The sequence below is a fragment of the Triplophysa dalaica genome, chromosome 2 (genome assembly GCF_015846415.1).
Source record: "Triplophysa dalaica isolate WHDGS20190420 chromosome 2, ASM1584641v1, whole genome shotgun sequence".
Classification (NCBI taxonomy): domain Eukaryota; kingdom Metazoa; phylum Chordata; class Actinopteri; order Cypriniformes; family Nemacheilidae; genus Triplophysa; species Triplophysa dalaica.
The window spans coordinates 9,603,868-9,622,374 of record NC_079543.1 but is presented as its reverse complement, the minus strand read 5'-3'; the positions used below and the strand labels follow the sequence as shown (position 1 = coordinate 9,622,374).

General features: G+C 38.3%; 2 protein-coding genes across 2 annotated transcripts; one reads left to right on the top strand and one right to left on the bottom strand.

Moving 5' to 3' along the window:
• Positions 1-1,436: 1,436 nt before the first annotated feature.
• ssrp1b (structure specific recognition protein 1b) lies at positions 1,437-14,879 on the bottom strand. Its single transcript, XM_056735177.1, has 18 exons — positions 14,770-14,879; positions 14,244-14,347; positions 13,847-14,032; positions 13,639-13,744; positions 13,240-13,433; positions 12,526-12,626; positions 12,328-12,457; positions 12,059-12,162; positions 11,367-11,495; positions 10,858-11,079; positions 10,002-10,074; positions 9,229-9,361; positions 9,087-9,132; positions 8,837-8,960; positions 8,071-8,238; positions 7,879-7,976; positions 6,193-6,361; positions 1,437-5,969 (listed from the first exon to the last, which is right to left on the bottom strand). The coding sequence occupies exons 2-18, from the start codon at positions 14,295-14,297 to the stop codon at positions 5,904-5,906; spliced, it is 2,103 nt and encodes a 700-aa protein (XP_056591155.1). The 5' UTR covers positions 14,298-14,347; positions 14,770-14,879; the 3' UTR covers positions 1,437-5,903.
• Positions 14,852-18,019, top strand: pold4 (DNA polymerase delta 4, accessory subunit). The gene is made up of 5 exons (XM_056735187.1): positions 14,852-14,994; positions 15,370-15,474; positions 15,634-15,723; positions 15,868-15,979; positions 17,586-18,019. Exons 2-5 carry the CDS (start codon positions 15,375-15,377, stop codon positions 17,608-17,610), a joined length of 327 nt encoding a protein of 108 aa, XP_056591165.1. The 5' UTR covers positions 14,852-14,994; positions 15,370-15,374; the 3' UTR covers positions 17,611-18,019.
• The last annotated feature ends 488 nt before the right edge of the window (positions 18,020-18,507 follow it).

The window sequence follows — 18,507 nt, the reverse complement described above, 5'->3', positions numbered from 1 at the left end:
TGTGAGACAAATGTGACGCCGATGACAAGTTGGACAATCCAAATCTTAGTAAAAAAATAAAATCTTTTCAGTGATCATGCTTTGTGTTTTCCTGATGGATGAAAAATCTCAGATGATTTGCTTTCATACTGGCCTTACTTAGATGTCTAAATCCCTCCCCCTCTCCTCCTGTGTTTCCTCCTTCAGTTATTCTAGTCTTTCTTCTGATTTACCATTTGCATTGACCCTCTTAGTAGATGCTGTTTTACTTAGCAGCTTACAATATACAATTAAATTATATTTAAATATTAGGTTTAGGTAAAATTAAACATTTTTGTTTCATTCTGTGAACTACTAGCAATATTTCTCTCAAATTTCAAATGAAAATAGTAGATGCTGTTTTACTTAGCAGCTTACAATATACAATTAAATTATATTTAAATATTAGGTTTAGGTAAAATTAAACATTTTTGTTTCATTCTGTGAACTACTAGCAATATTTCTCTCAAATTTCAAATGAAAATATTGTTTCTCTTTTGCATTTATTTGCAGAAAACTAGAAAAACAGGTCAAAATAACAAAACCTTTTTCAGACCTCAAATACTGCAAATATAAAAAGTTCATATTCACTTTTAAGATATACAACAGTTACATTTGTATATGAATTTAGTAAAAGTTCTAAAATAGGTTTGTATAGTTAGTATAGTTTAATTAGTTCCTGCTGCCAGTCTTGCATGTTGCTGTTGGATGACTTTATGTCTATGGCAAAATACATCTAGAAATACTGATTACATGACCATTTTGAATGGTCTCTTAATTTTTTCTTCGCGGTATATATGTATACATCACGGCAGTAAAAATGTTCAAAGGCAAAAGCTTTTTGATCCATGACAAAAGCTAAGACAAGCATCCACATTAACCAAGTAAGAGGAAAGATTTCTTCACATGACCAACCATTAAGCTTGTGATTATCTCTCTCATAACTGCAATTCAGCTGAGAATTGCTTCCCCACAAAACCACACACATGCTTAACTTAAGTGTAACGCATGACAGAAGACCAAATCAAATAAGAGACTGTAGACTGGGGTTATGCTCAAGTACTGCAGTATATGTAGCTCTCTATCAGTCAACGATAGCGCTAAGTGTTAGATGTCTCACAATGACTCCATTGTCTTGAAACGGGAGCTCAAGATGGAGCGAGGATGCAAAGTAAAAAAAGCGGGAGAGAGAAATGGATGGGTCTCGATACAAATTGGTGAAGAAAATCATTATTGCATCAAATGCAATAATGAGCAAAGTGGTTCGAGAGGCGCGATTGAGACATATCCAGAGAAACATAAGAGATATGAACTGTTGACAAACTTAACTGTCTTACCCACTAATGCAAATGCAGAAATGACAGACATACCAGAAAAAAGAGGCGACAATACAAAAATGTGAGATGACGCATATGAAATAACTTGAAATATATTTTTAATTGGCAAAATACATTTCATCAAAATCAATTTGAAAAAAAAATGGTATTACATTTATAGATATTTGGGACTAAATTGGTCCACTTTTAGATTGTAGAAGTGTACTCACTTTCAAGTGCAAGTTTACCACTAAGTTTGACATTTGTACTGCAATACAATAAATTAATGTGTATGCATACTGACTGTTTATTAGTTCAATAGCACATTATTGATTCTATACTTTATGAAAGTACACTTTGAAGTATACTGTCAGTAGTTTTTAAGTATACTTGTTTTCTTGTTTTTCAAATTAAACAGGAATTGGATGCAGTCAGGACTAGGGCTTGGTTAAATTAGCACATATAAGTTGTTTTTACTAACATGACTTACAAAAAGGCATTACTTGTGTGCATTTCAAGAGACAAAACAATTGCACTGATGTATTTAAAGAAATGTCTGTTGTTCCCTTTCTGTCGGTCTCTCGACGTTGTGTCGAGACGACAGATGGGGTTCATCCTTGAGAACCAATCAACTCTGACTACTATAGAAAAGGCCAATGAAATTTGGCGAATGAAATTAATTTGCAGCATTTATTTACCTTTTGTTCTTCAGAGCCTTCGCTCATGACTATGAATAAGACGAATTCAACGAATTCTTCTCCTACATTGCTGGATCTACGACGTAGAGCAGCCGATCGTCCCAACCTGCAGCGACCTTCCCCTGGGCGTCTCGGCGGTTCCAGAGGTGTTAAAGATATTTTCCAAAAGGTCCTTTTCAGGACTGAGCATTCTCCAGCATGGCATGTCCCGCTGTTCTCTTGGGTGCGGTACCCTCACCGAGGAGGGGGATGGACACGATAGCTGCATCAAGTGTCTGGGCGTCCAGTACGCTGAGGCAGCTTTCTTTGACAAATCTTGCCCGCACTGCAAATTCGACTAGCTCTTCTGAATGTTCGCCACCCATCGGTGGCATACCTTCCGGATCCTCAAGCACAAATTCGCCGCGAGTATTGGGTGGCAGTGTATGCACTGCCTCCTCCGCAACGCTCGCGGCTGGATAGGTGGTTCCCGGGGTCGGAGCGCAGTGCAAACCACGCCCACCCCCGGTGCTATTTTTCCCGGAGGTGCATGAGGAGCTGTGTAAAACTTGGAGCGCTCCACTCACGGCCCGCTCCAGTCAAACCAGCTCTGGCTCCCTCACTTCCCTCGATGGTGAGGCAGCCAAAGGCTACGTCGAGATCTCCCAGGTGGAACGTGCGGTTGCGGTGCACCTGTGCCTGCAGACGGCTGCCACCTGGGGGAATCGGCCATGCCTTCTGCCCAAGGCGTATAGGACTTCGGCATCACTGGTTTCGAAGGCTTGCGCTTCTGCGGGCCAGGCTGCCTCCTCTCTCCACGGCACGCCATGGCCATCCTGCAGGTCCACCAGGCCAAGGCGTTTAGAGAGCTCCAAGAGGGTAAGGCCGACCCGGGTATAATGCAGGATCTCCGTGCCGCACGGGCCCTGGTTCGGACGATAGTCCACGGTAGTGGTCCTGGAGAGACACCTCTGGCTGAACCTTGCGCAGATGAGTGACACCGAGAAAGTCTGTTTTCTTTATGCGCACGTCTGGCAGGGTGGGCTGTTGGTGACACCGTTGAGGAAGAAGCAGACAGTCGCGATTAGCCACATTTTAACACGCCGCAACTCGGCCACCCAGAGGCCTCCGAGATCCCACGCGATGTCTGCTTCCCGGCAGCCCAGGACCCCTTCGACATCGGCTCCAGCTGCACAGGCGGCACCCCGGAAGCAGAGGTCGAGGGGGAAAACTCCACCCCGTCAGCAACCTTCTAGCAAAAGGTGACACTGACAGGACGACCCCAGGGAGAACAACATCGGGCCCGACCTTCACAGCCATGCCTCTGATCGGTCGGTACGGAACGGCTCCTGCCTCGTCACCAAAGCCGGACCCTTTTCAGGGCCTGGCGCTCACTTACTCACAGAGTTTTTTGTTCTCCCCGGGTGTACTTTGCAGCCGATCCCACACTCCACTGGACTGTGCTCGATCATAAGATCTCACGTCTTGGCGAGGCGTGAGGTCAAACACACATGACAGCAGCCATCACTCACAAACTGACAGTGCGTGCAGCTGTTACGCCAGGCAGGTAAGTAGGTGGAGCCAACCTACCCTCCGGGGCCCCCCTTCGAGATGTGGTTGGCTCCACCAGCCGACGAAATGTCTAGGTTACGTCTGTAACCTCAGTTTCCTGATGGAGGGAACAAGATGTTGTGTCCCTTATGCCACAACACGTATCGTCCTCTGCTGCAGTCGTGAGAGGCTCTCAGGCTCTTCAGAACAATAGGTAAATGTATGCTGCAAATTTCATTCGCCAAATTTCATTGGCCTTTTCAATAGTAGTCAGTAGAGTTGATTGGTTCTCAAGGGCGAACCCCATCTGTCGTCTCGACACAATAGACGTTTTCAGTTTAGACAATTCTAACATTTATTTTGTCTAGGACTAGTATAATAATCCCTGTGCGAGAAACCAGCCCAATATCATACTTATTTACAAACTTTTAATAGAACATTTTTGCTTTTTAACTCTCTCAAAATTGTCACTGTGTTTAGGCTACACAATCGTTACAGTTAATTCAACTACAAGCCCTCAGAATAACTTCATTATAACTTCATTATAGTTTTTAAAGATTGAGTACAAATACTTGCCAAATAGACATATTTCTGCCAGTAGGCCTATACTGTAAAAAATGTCTATAGAAATTACAGTACTACAGCAGTTTGCCAGTAACTTACAGTACATTTACATTTATGTAAATAACTGACAACAGTTTATTCAAAGATAGGTCTTTATCCTTATCACCAAAAAAAGAGGACAAAATAACAGCCTCAGCAAAAGCATTCTCGGAATCAAAAATTCCATTTTTAAATGAAAACATGTAAATATCAATTTCTGGTTTCCAGAATGCTTTGTTAATGCTTTGTGTCTGTTAGGTTTGCTGGGAAAGTTTTTTTTTTGCCATGGTTAAATTGGCCTGCTTTTGTTACAACCACAAGCTCTTTATCTCAACAACCACAAATTTATACTTACGCACATGAAACGGAGAAGAGGTCGCAAATCAAATTAAAAGATAATTGAGGAGTGTGATGGTCATGTACAGTAATGCTATCCATAATGAGATTTAATACTCGTGGGTTCTGTATTGAGCTGTACTCCTAATTTTATAGTGGAGATGGGTTGTAGGTGTTAGAAGTGAGAACGTGGGTATAGAAGAGAAGGTTAATAGTTAAAAAAATGTAATACACTGTTTATTGCAACAACAAATATTTACTGTATTAAATCAATGTTAATTTCCAGACAAAAAATGAATTTAAACGAAATTGTAAATTAAATAAATTAAGTCGTTTTAATGTTAGTACATATAAAGCAAGCAGATGTGTTAAATATATGATTTCTATTGTGTTTTTGTAAATCACTGTGTATTGCGTTTTGGATCCAAACTAGGACTGTCAATGTTTTTTTCAGATTAACATGTAAAATAAATTTAACGCCATTTATGCAAAATCTATTTTTGTGTCATCATTGTCTAGCGATACATTATATAACCAGGCTCTGATTCATATGAAGGCTAACTATTTAGGCGTGATTCGAAATGGTTGTATTGACCTGTCTAGTATACAATGCAACGCAACAACTGTCCCTTATGGTGTACACATGGGCAAAAGGCTGCATCAGAATCTGACAGACAGCGCAAACAAGTCTTCAACAAGTTAAATAGAGTCTTAAATTAATGCAAAGAGAAGTGAAAATAGTAGAAAAAAGTTATATATTTAATAAAGACATCAGTTGCATAGCCAACAATATTACAATGTTGGCTTTCATTCAAAAAAAGATGCTGTTAAAGAAATGTGTTGTTTCCACATTAATTTGGAGATAAAATGTGTAATTATTTGAATATAAAAGTAAATTTAAAAACACAAAAGCTGTGTGATTAGTTAGTTCATATTTTTAATCAATTGACAGCACTAAAATAAACATATTTAAAACAAAATAAATAGTACGTGTTTAATTTCACTATACATGTGTGATTAATCGCAGTTAATCGCGTGAAAAGGGTGTGATTAATCGATTGACAGCACTAAAATAAACATATATAAAACAAAATAAATAGTGTATAATCGCACTTAATCGCGTGAAAAGGGTGTGATTAATCTATTGACAGCCCTAATCCAAACAGATAAACACGAAGTTGTCAAAAGGACTACACAGCATACAGAGAATACACACTACTGTTGAGTCAACTACCAGACGTGCAATATACACTACACAAGAGTTTCTCAACATCTTGATGATCTAGAAGAGTGATGCCAAAACATACCGTATAATAGGTTCATTTAACTATGTACTGTACAATAAAAGAGATGAAAAAATTGAAATAGGATTGTTCCTCCATAGCTCTACCATTTGTTTCCTTTAGTCTGAGCCGGACTCTTCAGAGCTCGGTGGTGTGCTGGCCACATCTTCTTCATCAACAGACTTCTGCAAAAAAGTGAAACGAGAATGAAGATGAAGAACGGGAAATGTGTCATATCATTTCTCCTAGTTCCTGCTGGTATAAGGTTCAAATAATAAAATAAAAGTAATTAAACAAAAGTGTGAAAAGTATGAGGATTGCTAAATATGTTAAAAATAGCCATTGGCCTTTTGTTTAAATAAAAAAGTTTTATTTTGAAATATAATAAAATATGTGTTTTTATGTTACCTTGCGCTTGCGTCTTTTGCCTCTCTCTGACTCTGATGAGCTCTCCTCACTGGATATGAACTCTCGACTCTTAAAACTGTCGTTGCCTGTTGTTCGCTCTTTCTCTTTCTCTCTCCCGCCACCTGACTTCTTCCTCTTTTCTTCATTCTTTCCTTTTCTCTTTCTCTCCCTTCAGGAAAGTAATGCAGAAAGAGTTTGAAATCACCAGTTCCTGCTTTGATCTAAACATGCATCACAGTGATATTTACCCAAATAAAACCAACAGTCAAAAACATATAAATTAACCTACAAATACACTGAGATTCATGGTGGTGGGCAATATTTTCTATATATTGACTGATAAATGAATTTCAGCCTGTTTGTCCCGCAAAGATATTTTATGGCTTGGGAACATAAATTTACAATATAATATACAATATAATTTAGTATAAAAACACTGTATAGTGTACTCATATAGCAGTATAAAGTACTTTTATTATGTTATAATTAGTGGTGGGCCAGTGAGACTATTATCGCGCGTTAAAAAAAATGTCGCCGTTAATCTATTGTCAAAGTTGGGTTGGGAGCTGGGTCTATACTACGCAAGCTATGATGACTTTCACCTTGATATTTTAGCACGGATGTATACCAGCTTAACTGCACTGTACCGGGCGAGAACGAGATTTTTCAACTCGCGTGATTCGCGTCATTCGCGGAAGCAGAAGCCGCCTCATCATCTCATAACCAGGGCTTCATTCGCGCGATTCGCGCAGCAAGTAGGTCTATTGGCTCTTTGCATTAACATATAAATCACTCGCGCTTGACACGCCATTCACGTTTGGTCTGAACACAACATAACGTTACTGTGAAATTACCGCATCAAACGTGACGTGCTAACATGGATGCAGCTATGAAGCCGCCGGGTTTGCTTAAGGGAATATTAATTTTTAAGAAGCTTCCCAATAGAAACATCGACAAGACTAAGGTTGTTTGCAACTTGTGCAATGCGGAATTGGTTTAAAAAAAACACTTTCTCTCAACAGGTAGTGGTCTAGCTTTAGTTGAAACCAGTAACTTTGTATTGAGATCTAATGTATTATGGCTCCTGTATGACATATCGCTTGTTGCTCCCTCACTCTTTGTAAGTCGCTTTGGATAAAAGCGTCTGCTAAATGACTAAATGTAAATGTACTGTAGGAGCTCTTCCAGTCTCAAGTACCACCTAAACGGAAATCATCCCTTAGCTAATGCGGAAGTAAACACAAGTTCATCTTATTGAACATAATTTAATTTTCATCACCAATTATCATAGTAGAACAGCTTTCTCAAGCTGTTTGTGATGCATTTTGGAAACAGGAGATGAGCCCCTGGTCTAATGCGCCACCTGGCTTGAGAAACCCGTTCTCAAAGACTTACTTTTAGTCATTATTTGGGTAGCATACATATTCTGAATGCCTTCGGCAGAATTCAAATGAGCCATTTTAATCTAGATTATTCTAGATTAATTTTGTAATTAATCTAGATTAATCTAGATTAAAAAAATTAATCTATGCCCACCACTAGCTATAATTTTTTTCCTGTTTGTAATGTAACACAAATATTTAATTCAAATTGGTTTGGAATGACATGAGAGCGTAAACTTCTGGACTTATGTAACAGCACTGCACTCAGACAAAGCTCTTTTATAATTGTGAACATTCTCAGTACCTTTTTGAGGTGCCCGAGGAGCCTCCACCACTCTCCCTGTACTCTCTCATCTTTCGCTCATACTCTTTCTTTGCTTCCTCTGCTTTTCCATCCCACTCCTGATGGAGAGACAGACATTAGTATAACTCTAAACCAGTACAAAAAATTAGAGACCTTGACATTTTGGAAGAGCCAGTGATGGTATCACGTCACCTCTTTCTTCTCTTTGCTGAGTTGTTTCCACATTTCTCCAGCCTTTTTAGAGATTTCAGTGACAGAGATGCCTGGGTTCTCCGATTTGATGCGGTCTCTACTGGAATTCAGCCACAGCATGTAGGCGCTCATTGGTCTCTTTGGGGCGTTTATGTCCTTTACCTTTTTCTACACATTAGCACACAAACACGGTATGATGGAATTGTACATCTATACATTTATGATTGGTATGATGATCAAAACATCCTTAAAACACAAATTAATTAAATTTCTGAAGTTTTTGTCACCAAGCTCCACTAAATATGATTTTGCGTGTTTGCCTGATTAAACTTATTGCCTGTTTGTACCAGATCTCCTTAAAATAAAGCTGCATTTAGATCCGCACCTGTCAAGTCTTGGAGCAGTTTGTGACAGAAACACAGTTGCATGGCTGCTTAACTAAAACCTATAACACATAAAACTAAGAAATAAAATAACCGCAAACAAAAAATTACAATTTATATAAGCATAACACGTTCAATACAAAATCAAACACATTAGATTTATAACGTTTATGTTAGTACTGTTTTGGAAAAAAGCAGAGAACAATTAAAATACCAAATAGCAAAAAATCTGAATTTTCTATTTAGTAATAGAATGTATTGTGAAGTCAATACACGCAGACACACACAAAAAAAAACATATCAAGACAACCGCTTATACCTACAACAAATGCAAAATAAGTTAAATAATTTATATCACTCTTCTCAAAATTTCTGTTTCTCACCACTTTCTTGCGTGGTTTTCTTTCTTTCACTAATTTTGCTTTCTTGGCTGGTTTCTTCTTCCGGTCTCGATCGCTGTCTCCTTCATCACCGCTGCTTTCACTGGCAGAGGCCTTACTGTCATACCTGACACACAAACACAACTGATCTCAAAACGTTTCCATTTTTTCATTGACTAATTGATTAAAATGCTAATCTATATAACACAACTAAATGAAACCACAACGAATAAATCAGCACAAAGCTTCTTACTCTTCAGCAATGTCGTCATCTTCTTCACCGGGATTAAAAGATTCATCTGAAAAAATCAAAACCAGATTTACAGTATGTCCCATTAATCACCCCATAAATTAGCCATATTCAGCTTACTGAATATAAGAGAGCCCCCACTCACCACTCTCGCCCTCTGAGATATCACTGCCGTTGGCCTCCTCACGGATCTTGCCCTCCTCCTTCATGCGCTCAAGGTAGGCATCATGCTGGTCGTCGTCAGAGTCACTGTACATATTGTCATTGCCTTTGATACCCTAACAAAGAACAAATATCAGTGAAATACCAACCATCAATCATCTCTTTGCTCTTACCTGTACTGAACTTCATGGCAAAGTTAGTATTCTAAGCAAAAACAGAAAAACCCTCTCCAAGCGACACTTTAAACCCACTCTTGTTCCCTTAACCCCTCGCTCACACACTTTCATACACACAGTCAGTGTTAAGTCATTCAAAAGCATTTCCCTGAGCAGCGCTGTGTTCATAGCAAACAGAATGGTCTAAAATCTGCACAAATGCTCTCCAAAATCAAACACATATTTCAAATGAATAATGTTGTTGTTAAGATCTGCGTGAAGTGAACACAGCATTTAGCTGTTTGAATCAGAACCAATAAGATGCCCGCCTATGTGGTGGAACGTAGATATTCTTAAAGCCAGCAAAAACAAGAGAATGCATTCGGGTTTGGATTGAGAAACCCACACACACCATGCAAGCAGGTTAAAGGAGCAATGACACCAGACCAAACCACAGGCCAGTACCAACCTTCTTCTACATGAACACAATACAGACATACAGCACAAACACAAAGAGCGGAATAAGTGTGTGTGGAGTCTATTAACATGTAAATAATGTAAATCCTGTATGATCAAAAACTACAAGGTAGCACAGACATACCTCTTTAAAGCCTCTGTTCTTAATGCTTAGCTTTTTAGCATTGACAAAGTCAAAAAGCTTCCCATATTCCTCTCTGAAAAGAAAAACAGAAAGGATGGCGACTCTTATAGTGAGCTACAATAGTTTTCAACTAGATACACATCATTTACACACCATTGAAATTATCTAATTTTTTAACCTTTTTTATGTATAACATAAACATTAATTTTATTGAAGAAAATAAATGGGGACGGGGGCTATCAAATTGGAAATGACAAAAGAAAAGTATAATAGTGATTTATGTGCTATACTCTTTATATTCACTTTATGTGAATTTTTTGATAAATAAAAGAACACAATGGACATCATTTTAGACAAGAAACTGTTAACAGATTGTAGAAATTTTAATGTTGCTTGCACTTTATCATGACACACGTACTTGTGTATTGATTCAGTCATAGTGTGTATCCAATTAAAAATACTGTAATGTGCAAAATGTTTCTTTTTGCATTTATCTAGCATTTACAAAAAAGGGTCAGGTCACTAAAAGAGAACTCTTTCAGAGATCAATTTCATTGGCCTTTTAGATGTTTTATGCTGCGGCAACACTCTGCATAAAGATTTTTTTATTTTATTTTATGTATTTATAATAAAAGCCACAAACTAGTAAATGCCATAAACACAGAGGAATGACCACAAAGTGTCGGTGGTAAACTTCCTGGGCCAGACGGGGTTAAGTGCTGCTGGGACATTATTGCAGGCAGCGTTTTCAGGAGGATGTGGCTAGTACTGGTCTTTCCATTAATGGTGCGGTCTATTTCCCAAAAAGCTCCTTTCTCAGCGAGTAGACAAGTCAACCAGGTGGATGTGCAGGTACCTCTCGATGCTGCTGAAGGTGTACTGATTGCCCTGCTTGGTCTCGATCTCAAAGTCGAAAGAGCGGGTGGTGGTGGTTCCTCTGGCGAAGTTCACACAGGCAATCTCTTCAAAGCGCAGGTGTACAGGAGGCTTGTGCACGTAGATGAAACCTCTCTCCAGCGGATACAACAGACCAGAACTGGCTTTATATGAACATGTTATGCACTGAGCACCTGAGTGACTATAGAGATAAGAAACAACAACAACAGAGAGAGAGAGAGAGAGAGAGAGAGTGTTTCAGTGATTCAGACAGCCCGGTATGATGGTATAAATATTTCACAGTTGTATTTAAAACATAATATGAGCAATAATATATAATATCATACATATACATACTGTCATGTTTATCATTTATTCAATGAAACAATACACCAAAGCCAGAAAATTAATTAATACTTTTAATTCTCACTGTATTGTTTTTCTACATGCATTGAACACATTTATTTTTTAGTGTGGGCATGTGCTTACCCTTGGAAATTTCCGGGCACTGTGATCTTCCTGTTGACCAGGGCCTTCATGACTCTACTAACCATCTCATATAGAGAGCCAGACATGTTTTTATTAAGCTTCCCTTCAAAGCGTCTCTCCACCTCCTCCCTGCACACCAAATGAATAAATAATGGTACAGCTGGATGGCATCACACATTGAAATATTATTGATTAACTTTTACAACAAAACTATTGTTTTCAGGCAATGCTGAAGCATTGTTATTTAACAAAAAAAGTGGTTCAGGGTCAAATAGATTTCAAGAATATATATTTACAATAATAATAAAACGTTATCAGCCAATTACAATAACTTTTTTAAGAGTACACATTTGTTAAAAATATTTTGCAAAACAGCCTCTCACATTTCATTAGTTTTATTGCTATTGCAAAAAAAAGACTCCGTATACTGTGGTAGGCTATATGAGACATGTTTTTATATCACATGTGCTTTTTGTTGTTCTTATTTTGTTCCAATTGCATCCATTGTATGTCTCATCTCACTTTGGATAAAAGCGAGCGTCTGCTAAATGACTAAATGTAAATGTAATGTGTTTATAGCCTGTTAATGACCTATTTAGTTTCTTCAGGGAACTTCCTTATTCCCATCACATCCTTCATGACTCTCTCTCTCTCCCTCTCTCTCTCTCTCTCACTCACTCTATTTCACTCACTCGTTCATGTTAAGTGTCAGATTGATGTCCTCTTCCTTTGAGAACAGGAGGATAAGAAAATGATAACGGGTTTGACCCTGTTTAATGGGCGGGTCCAGACTGATCTAAAAAATAGAAATTATGCCGTACATCAGAAAATATTTTGTGTAACATTTGGAATAAATGTAAAATGCAAAACGTAAACAATAACATGAGTGAAAGAACGTATTAAATACACAGTGGGTTCTTAATAATAGTCAAAGCTTCTTATGTCACGATGTCCCACTTACCACAAAGAACATCTGCCGCTGGTCTTTATGAGGTAAAAGGAAGAGGCGGAGCACTGTAGTGTATGGGATCTTGTAGTCAAACGTTTTACCGTGCAGATGGAGAAATGTTGGATAAATGCGGATATCATACCTAGAGAGAGAAAAACCTGTTCATAGTGTCTTTTCATTTAAAGAGAAAGGTGTGCGGGCAATGTGTACCTGCCCCTTGGTGTGAGACACTGCAGCTCTCTGAAGATACACACGGCATCTCCTGTAGCCTGGATCACATCTGCCTTTGACAAAACGTTCTGAGCAAATGCCTAAAACAAAAATACATTCACCTGCTCAGAGAAAAGTACCATTTATATATGTCAGTCAAGTACTGTGTACTCATGATGTTGCCACTCTAATTCAAGCAGCCTTCATATATTATTCTAAACGTATATGTAACAAAGGGTTATTTTAAAATGTACTCATGCTTATGTTGTTACAAACCTGTATGCGAGGATCCTTATAAATACAGTTTAATTTGAATGCAATGTCTTGTCAAAAGTTGGAACATAATATGATGACAAACAAGTTCAGGATAAACCACTTTAATAATAATTTTGTGGTTTCAGAGCTTAACTTACTGTACAACTTTTATATGACTGCAAAAAGTAGCCATGATATTCTTTAAAACTTTGAGTTCTACGAATGAAAGGAAACAATGAAGCTTTTAAATAACATTCTGTCAACTTTCCAAATATTTTTTTTGGTGAACTCTTCCTTTGTGCATGTTGCAGTCATTCCTTGCTAAACTACACCATCTAGTGGTCAACTAAGTAAAACTTTAAAAATTATATTTTGTATACTGGGGTCTGCAGTAACTATTTTGGTGGTCAATGATACACAACATCGAAGGAAACTATCAGGATACACACAAACACTCACCTCAACTGGATCGGAACCCTCGTCTCCAGGGGTGGGCGGGACATAGAAGCGCACCTCCATGAGGGACACCTCTGTGTCATCATTTTGATGAAACTCCAATGTGACCTCATTCTTTCCCGTTGCACACTGGGATACACTGGAAAGTGGGATCTCAAATGCAGGGCTGTCATTTACCTCGAATGAAAGCAATGGTTCTGAAATTCATGCAAGATGCAGGGAAATATTATCATACTATTATCTTTTATAGAATCTGATTTTTTTTAAGCAGTTCCTTCTGTTATGTGCATAAATCCTTTTACTATTGCATGGCAAATTTTATTACAATACATGGCAGCTTCAGTTAAAGTAGCAGTCCATACTTTATAACACATCATTTGCATGTTAAAAGTGTGCACTGACCACTAAACTTCGCAGTGCCCCAGTTCCAACCCTTCACGCACATATCTTTCTCTGTCAGCTCCAGTTTGTAGTTGGCTTTGAAGTACTCTGAGATCTTTTCAATGTCCTATGCATAAAAAGATGGATGTACGTTTAGCGCATTGAAATTAATGTTTGTCATCACTCAATAAATAATAAATGCATTTTTGATCTCCTTTCTCTGACTCACTGTATCTTTAAAGCCATCATATTTGTAGATATGACCAGTGCTGGTTGACAGTTTAAGGCCATGACCCAGACAAACTCTCCTCCACTGGGCTTGGGTGAGTTCATGGACAGGAATGCTGTCCACCTTCCCGGTCTTACTGTTTTTATACACCAGAGTCTGCTTACTGAAGCGCAGGCGCCCATCATTCTATGGGGAGAGTTGTGTTTGAATTGTGTTTTTTACACTAGATTAACAGGGTAATAATATCTTGCGTTGGCACAAATGTGTGACTTTAGGCAACAAAGCTGTTTGTAAATAACACAGTGATAAGACAATTTTTATTCCATCCTTTTATTAGTTTTCAACATGCAATGAGCCAATTCAGATAGTTTTGTAAACGTGGTCTGTCTTTACTTACCCAGGAGCCTTTGACCTCCTGATAAATCTCATTGAATTCCAGAGTGTCACCCATGGCAGCCACTCCAGCTTGCACAGAGTTTGCACAACTGTGTTGTTAAAAAGCTGTGACATCAGAGGAAAATTCACAAATTATATTTGATCCATTATATGATGTATAATATATTATATGTGTGTTTATAAATGACTTCTAAGGGTCTGATAAAATCGAGGCATTGTTTTCTATCACAGGTAACCACTCCATATGTGTCATTTATGTAGATTTATCAGCTCTGAAATGTACTAATGTTTTCTAATGCTGTCTTGTTTTCTAAATATAACGCAAACACATAACGTTACTGTATACAGTACAGAGCTAGCAAAGCTACCATTTTCAGGCATCAAATAACGACCAAATGTCTGCGTATTTATTATTTGGTGACAGTCGACACGGTTTAGATAATCCTCCGATGGGACAAATGTTTTTAAAAACATTTTTATTGCATCAAACATCAAACGCATATGTAAGATATTTGAATCGGTATTACTGTTATTTGGTGAGATGATCAGGGCCGAGTCCAATGTGCTTGATCTGCTGGTCCCACAGCGCAGCAGTGAATGTGACGCCATCACGCAGCGTGCGTGGCTCCTCCCTTCATGTCAGCCTGTGTTTTGCAAACAAAGCGAAAGTAAAAAAGCGTCGTCGAGGAACACTGCTGTTAACATTGTCAAAGAAGAGTTTGTTTTTTAGACAGCGTTATTGCAACATTAAGGTAGGGTTAAAATTATGTAGTAGATTGCATTTATGTTTAAGGGAATGCTCATACAATTTTGCGGAAATCCCTTTACTCGAATTGAGCAAGGTTGCTTTCATTGCAAATAACTAGCGTTAGATCTGTAACAATTTAAAGACCGTCTTTCCTATAATATTGGTGCAGTGTTTTTTATATTTAAATGTGTGTGAAACACAAAATGCATTATTAATAAACTGTTATAATAACAATCGGTCAATGTATTTGTACTGCTGCTATTTCTTGCTGTCACAATGAATCAAAATGATTAAAAGTGCTTGTTTAAATTTTGCTGCTTAATCCGCATTCGTGATCATGCACACAATTATGTTTAATCAAATAGTCCTTTTATTTCAGAAAATATGACACCCAAACGTGGACTGATCACTGACACCTATGAAATTGTAAAGAAGGCAAGAAGAGGGGGAAAGAGAGACAAGACCCCTTCGCCCCCAAAACCAGGTTGATCAGCATTTTCGCTTGTGTATCTAGTTCTGTGTGGAGATCAGGAAAAAAAGTGTCATATTTTAAAATAAACCATTTAAATAATGTACAAGAAGATGCTGGTGCACAAGAGGTATAACAGAATTCATATGTTATAAATGTGTTATTATCTATCAGAACCTGAGCCCCCGCAACTGGGTGAGCGAGAAAAAGATCTACAAGAGCTGAAGAAGTTTGATCTGGACTGGACATTTGGACCATGCACTGGTAAGTCATTTATCTATATTAAAAAATAAATCTTTGTACCTGCTTATAACCATGTGGGTGTGCAAGGAGTTTGTTCATCCTGTGTGTTTTCTTTCTGCAACAACAAAGCAATACCTTTAGACAATTTGAGTTTGTGTGTGTTAGGTATCAGTCGATTGCAAAGATGGGAGAGGGCAGCACTGCATGGGCTTAATCCCCCACAGGAGATTAAAGAGATTCTGCTGAAGGAGAATACTGACCCACAGTACACACAGAGGTATTACTTATGGCCAGTTACAACAACAATAAATATGAAAACTATAAACCACCTTTTTTATGTACCCCTTTTCTGTAACCTTATCAATATAGTTTTCTTATGGACTGTTATGGACAGTGGTGTGAAGTGTTGGCCCCCTTCCTGATTTCTTATTTTTTTGCATATTTGTCACACTTTAATGTTTCAGATCATCAAACAAATTTAAATATTAGTCAAAGTAACAAAAGTAAACACAACATGCAGTTTTTAAATGAAGGTTTTTATTATTAAGGGAAAACAAAATACAAAACTACATGGACCTGTGTGAAAAATATTTTACCCCTCTAGAAAAGGTTATAAAGCCATTTCTAAAGCTCTGGGTCTCCAGCGAACCACAGTGAGAGCCATTATCCACAAATGGTGAAATCATTGAACATGGAACAGCCGGCCGACCAAAATTACACAAAGAGTGCAGCGACGACTCATCAAAGAGGTCACAAAAGACCCCACAACATTATCAAAAGAACTGCAGACCTCACATGCCTCAGTAAGGTCTGTGTTCATGACTCCACCATAAAAAGGAGACTTGTCAAAAATGGTCTCCATGGCAGAGTTCCAAGACGAACACTGCTGGTGTGCAAAACATAAAGGCTCGTCTCAGTTTTGCCAGAAAACATCTTGATGATCCCCAAAACTTTGGGAAAATACTCTGTGTACTGACGATACAAAAGTTGAACTTTTTGGAAGGTGTGTGTCCCATTTCGTCTGACGTAAAAGTACCACAGCATTTCAGAAAAAGAACATGATACCAACAGTAAAATATGATCGTGGTAGTGTGATTGTCTGGGGCAGTTTTGCTGCTTCAGGACTTGGAAGACTTGCTGTGATAAATGGAACCATGAATTCTGCTGTCTACCAAAAAATCCTAAAGGAGAATGTCCGGCCCTCTGTTCGTGACCTCAAGCTGAAGCGAACTGGGGTTCTGCAGCAGGACAATGATCCAAAACACACCAGCAGGAACACCTCTGAATTGCTGAAGAAAAACAAAATGAAGACTTTGGAGTGGCCTAGTCAAAGTCCTGACCTGAATCCTCTTGAGATGCCGTGGCATGACCTTAAAATGGCGGTTCATGCTCAAAAAACGTCCAATTTGGCTGAATTACAACAATTCTGCAAAGATGAGTGGACCAAAATTCCTCAACAGCGCTGTAACAGACTCATTGCCAGTTATCGCAATCGTTTGATTGCAGTTGTCGCTGCTAAGGGTGGCCCAATCAGTTATTAGGTTTAGGGGGCACTTTTTCACAAATGTCCATGTATTTTTGGATTTTGTTTTCCCTTAATAATAAAAACCTCCATTTAAAAACTGCATGTTGTGTTTACTTTTGTTAACTTTGACTAGTATTTAATTTTTTGGATGATCTGAAACATTAAAGTGACCAACATGCAACAAAAAAAAATCCGGAAGGCAAAACTTTTTCACACAACCTTAAATATATACTGTATAAATATACAGTATATATATTTTTTGTGTGAACAGGCTTTGACACACACATGTTTTATTTCTGTCCTTAGACATTGAGAAACAAAGCCTTTGTTAATATCCTTTTCACTCTTTTCGTTTTAGTCTCTGGTGTGACTATCCCCTCTGAGGAGCAGATGGAGAAAAACTAAGGAGCAAGAAAATACTCTTGTATTGCTTATTTTGTACCTTAGCTTACACTACATTTTTATAAACATTTTTCTATTCAGGTGCTATTTATGTTGAGTCTCCTGCACTTAATAAACAATCTGTGTTTTTTTCACTCGCACAAACACCAGTCACCTATATCCTCAATTACCTTGAGTTTACGTCTTCTTAATATGTCCAGGGACTGTTATGTGTTCTTTTTTCATATTTGCATTACATTTATATTCAATTTGCATTTACAGGTAAATACCAGTTTAATTTCCACTTTACTGGTTTGCATATAACACTGTCCTTTGTCATCATGGTGCAGAAGTTATCAACTGCATACTTAACAGACTGTAAAATACTGTATATAAAATTGATACACTCGATCACTTTTGTTTGAGAGACCACTTGCTAACTAGACAATATTTTTAAGTGTTCATGGAGACGTTGTCCTTTCTAACTGTTGAAGTTGCCTTTATAGTAAATGCGTGCATTTGTAACATATTCAAGAAGGAATTGTGACATCGTCTCAATACATGATGCTAATTAGCAACGTATACGGGGCAGATAATAATAGTAACAATTGAAATAGGTCAGGTCCCTTTCCACCTCATCAGCCTTTGTGTTTGTCTGGGATTCTTATGGATGTATTCAGGTCCATGTGATTTAAGAGACAAACTTGCTGCAACACGTCTGTAACAGTTTGTTTAGCATATTGACCTCATACACTGGGCCTGACCCAGTGCCTCACTAGCTACCGTTGCTAAAAAATAGGCCTAAATTACCTAATTTGATTGACAGATGGATGCGGGGGAGGGGCTGGATTAATGACAGAGCCACATTATCCCGCCTACTCATCCAGACGTGTTTCTCA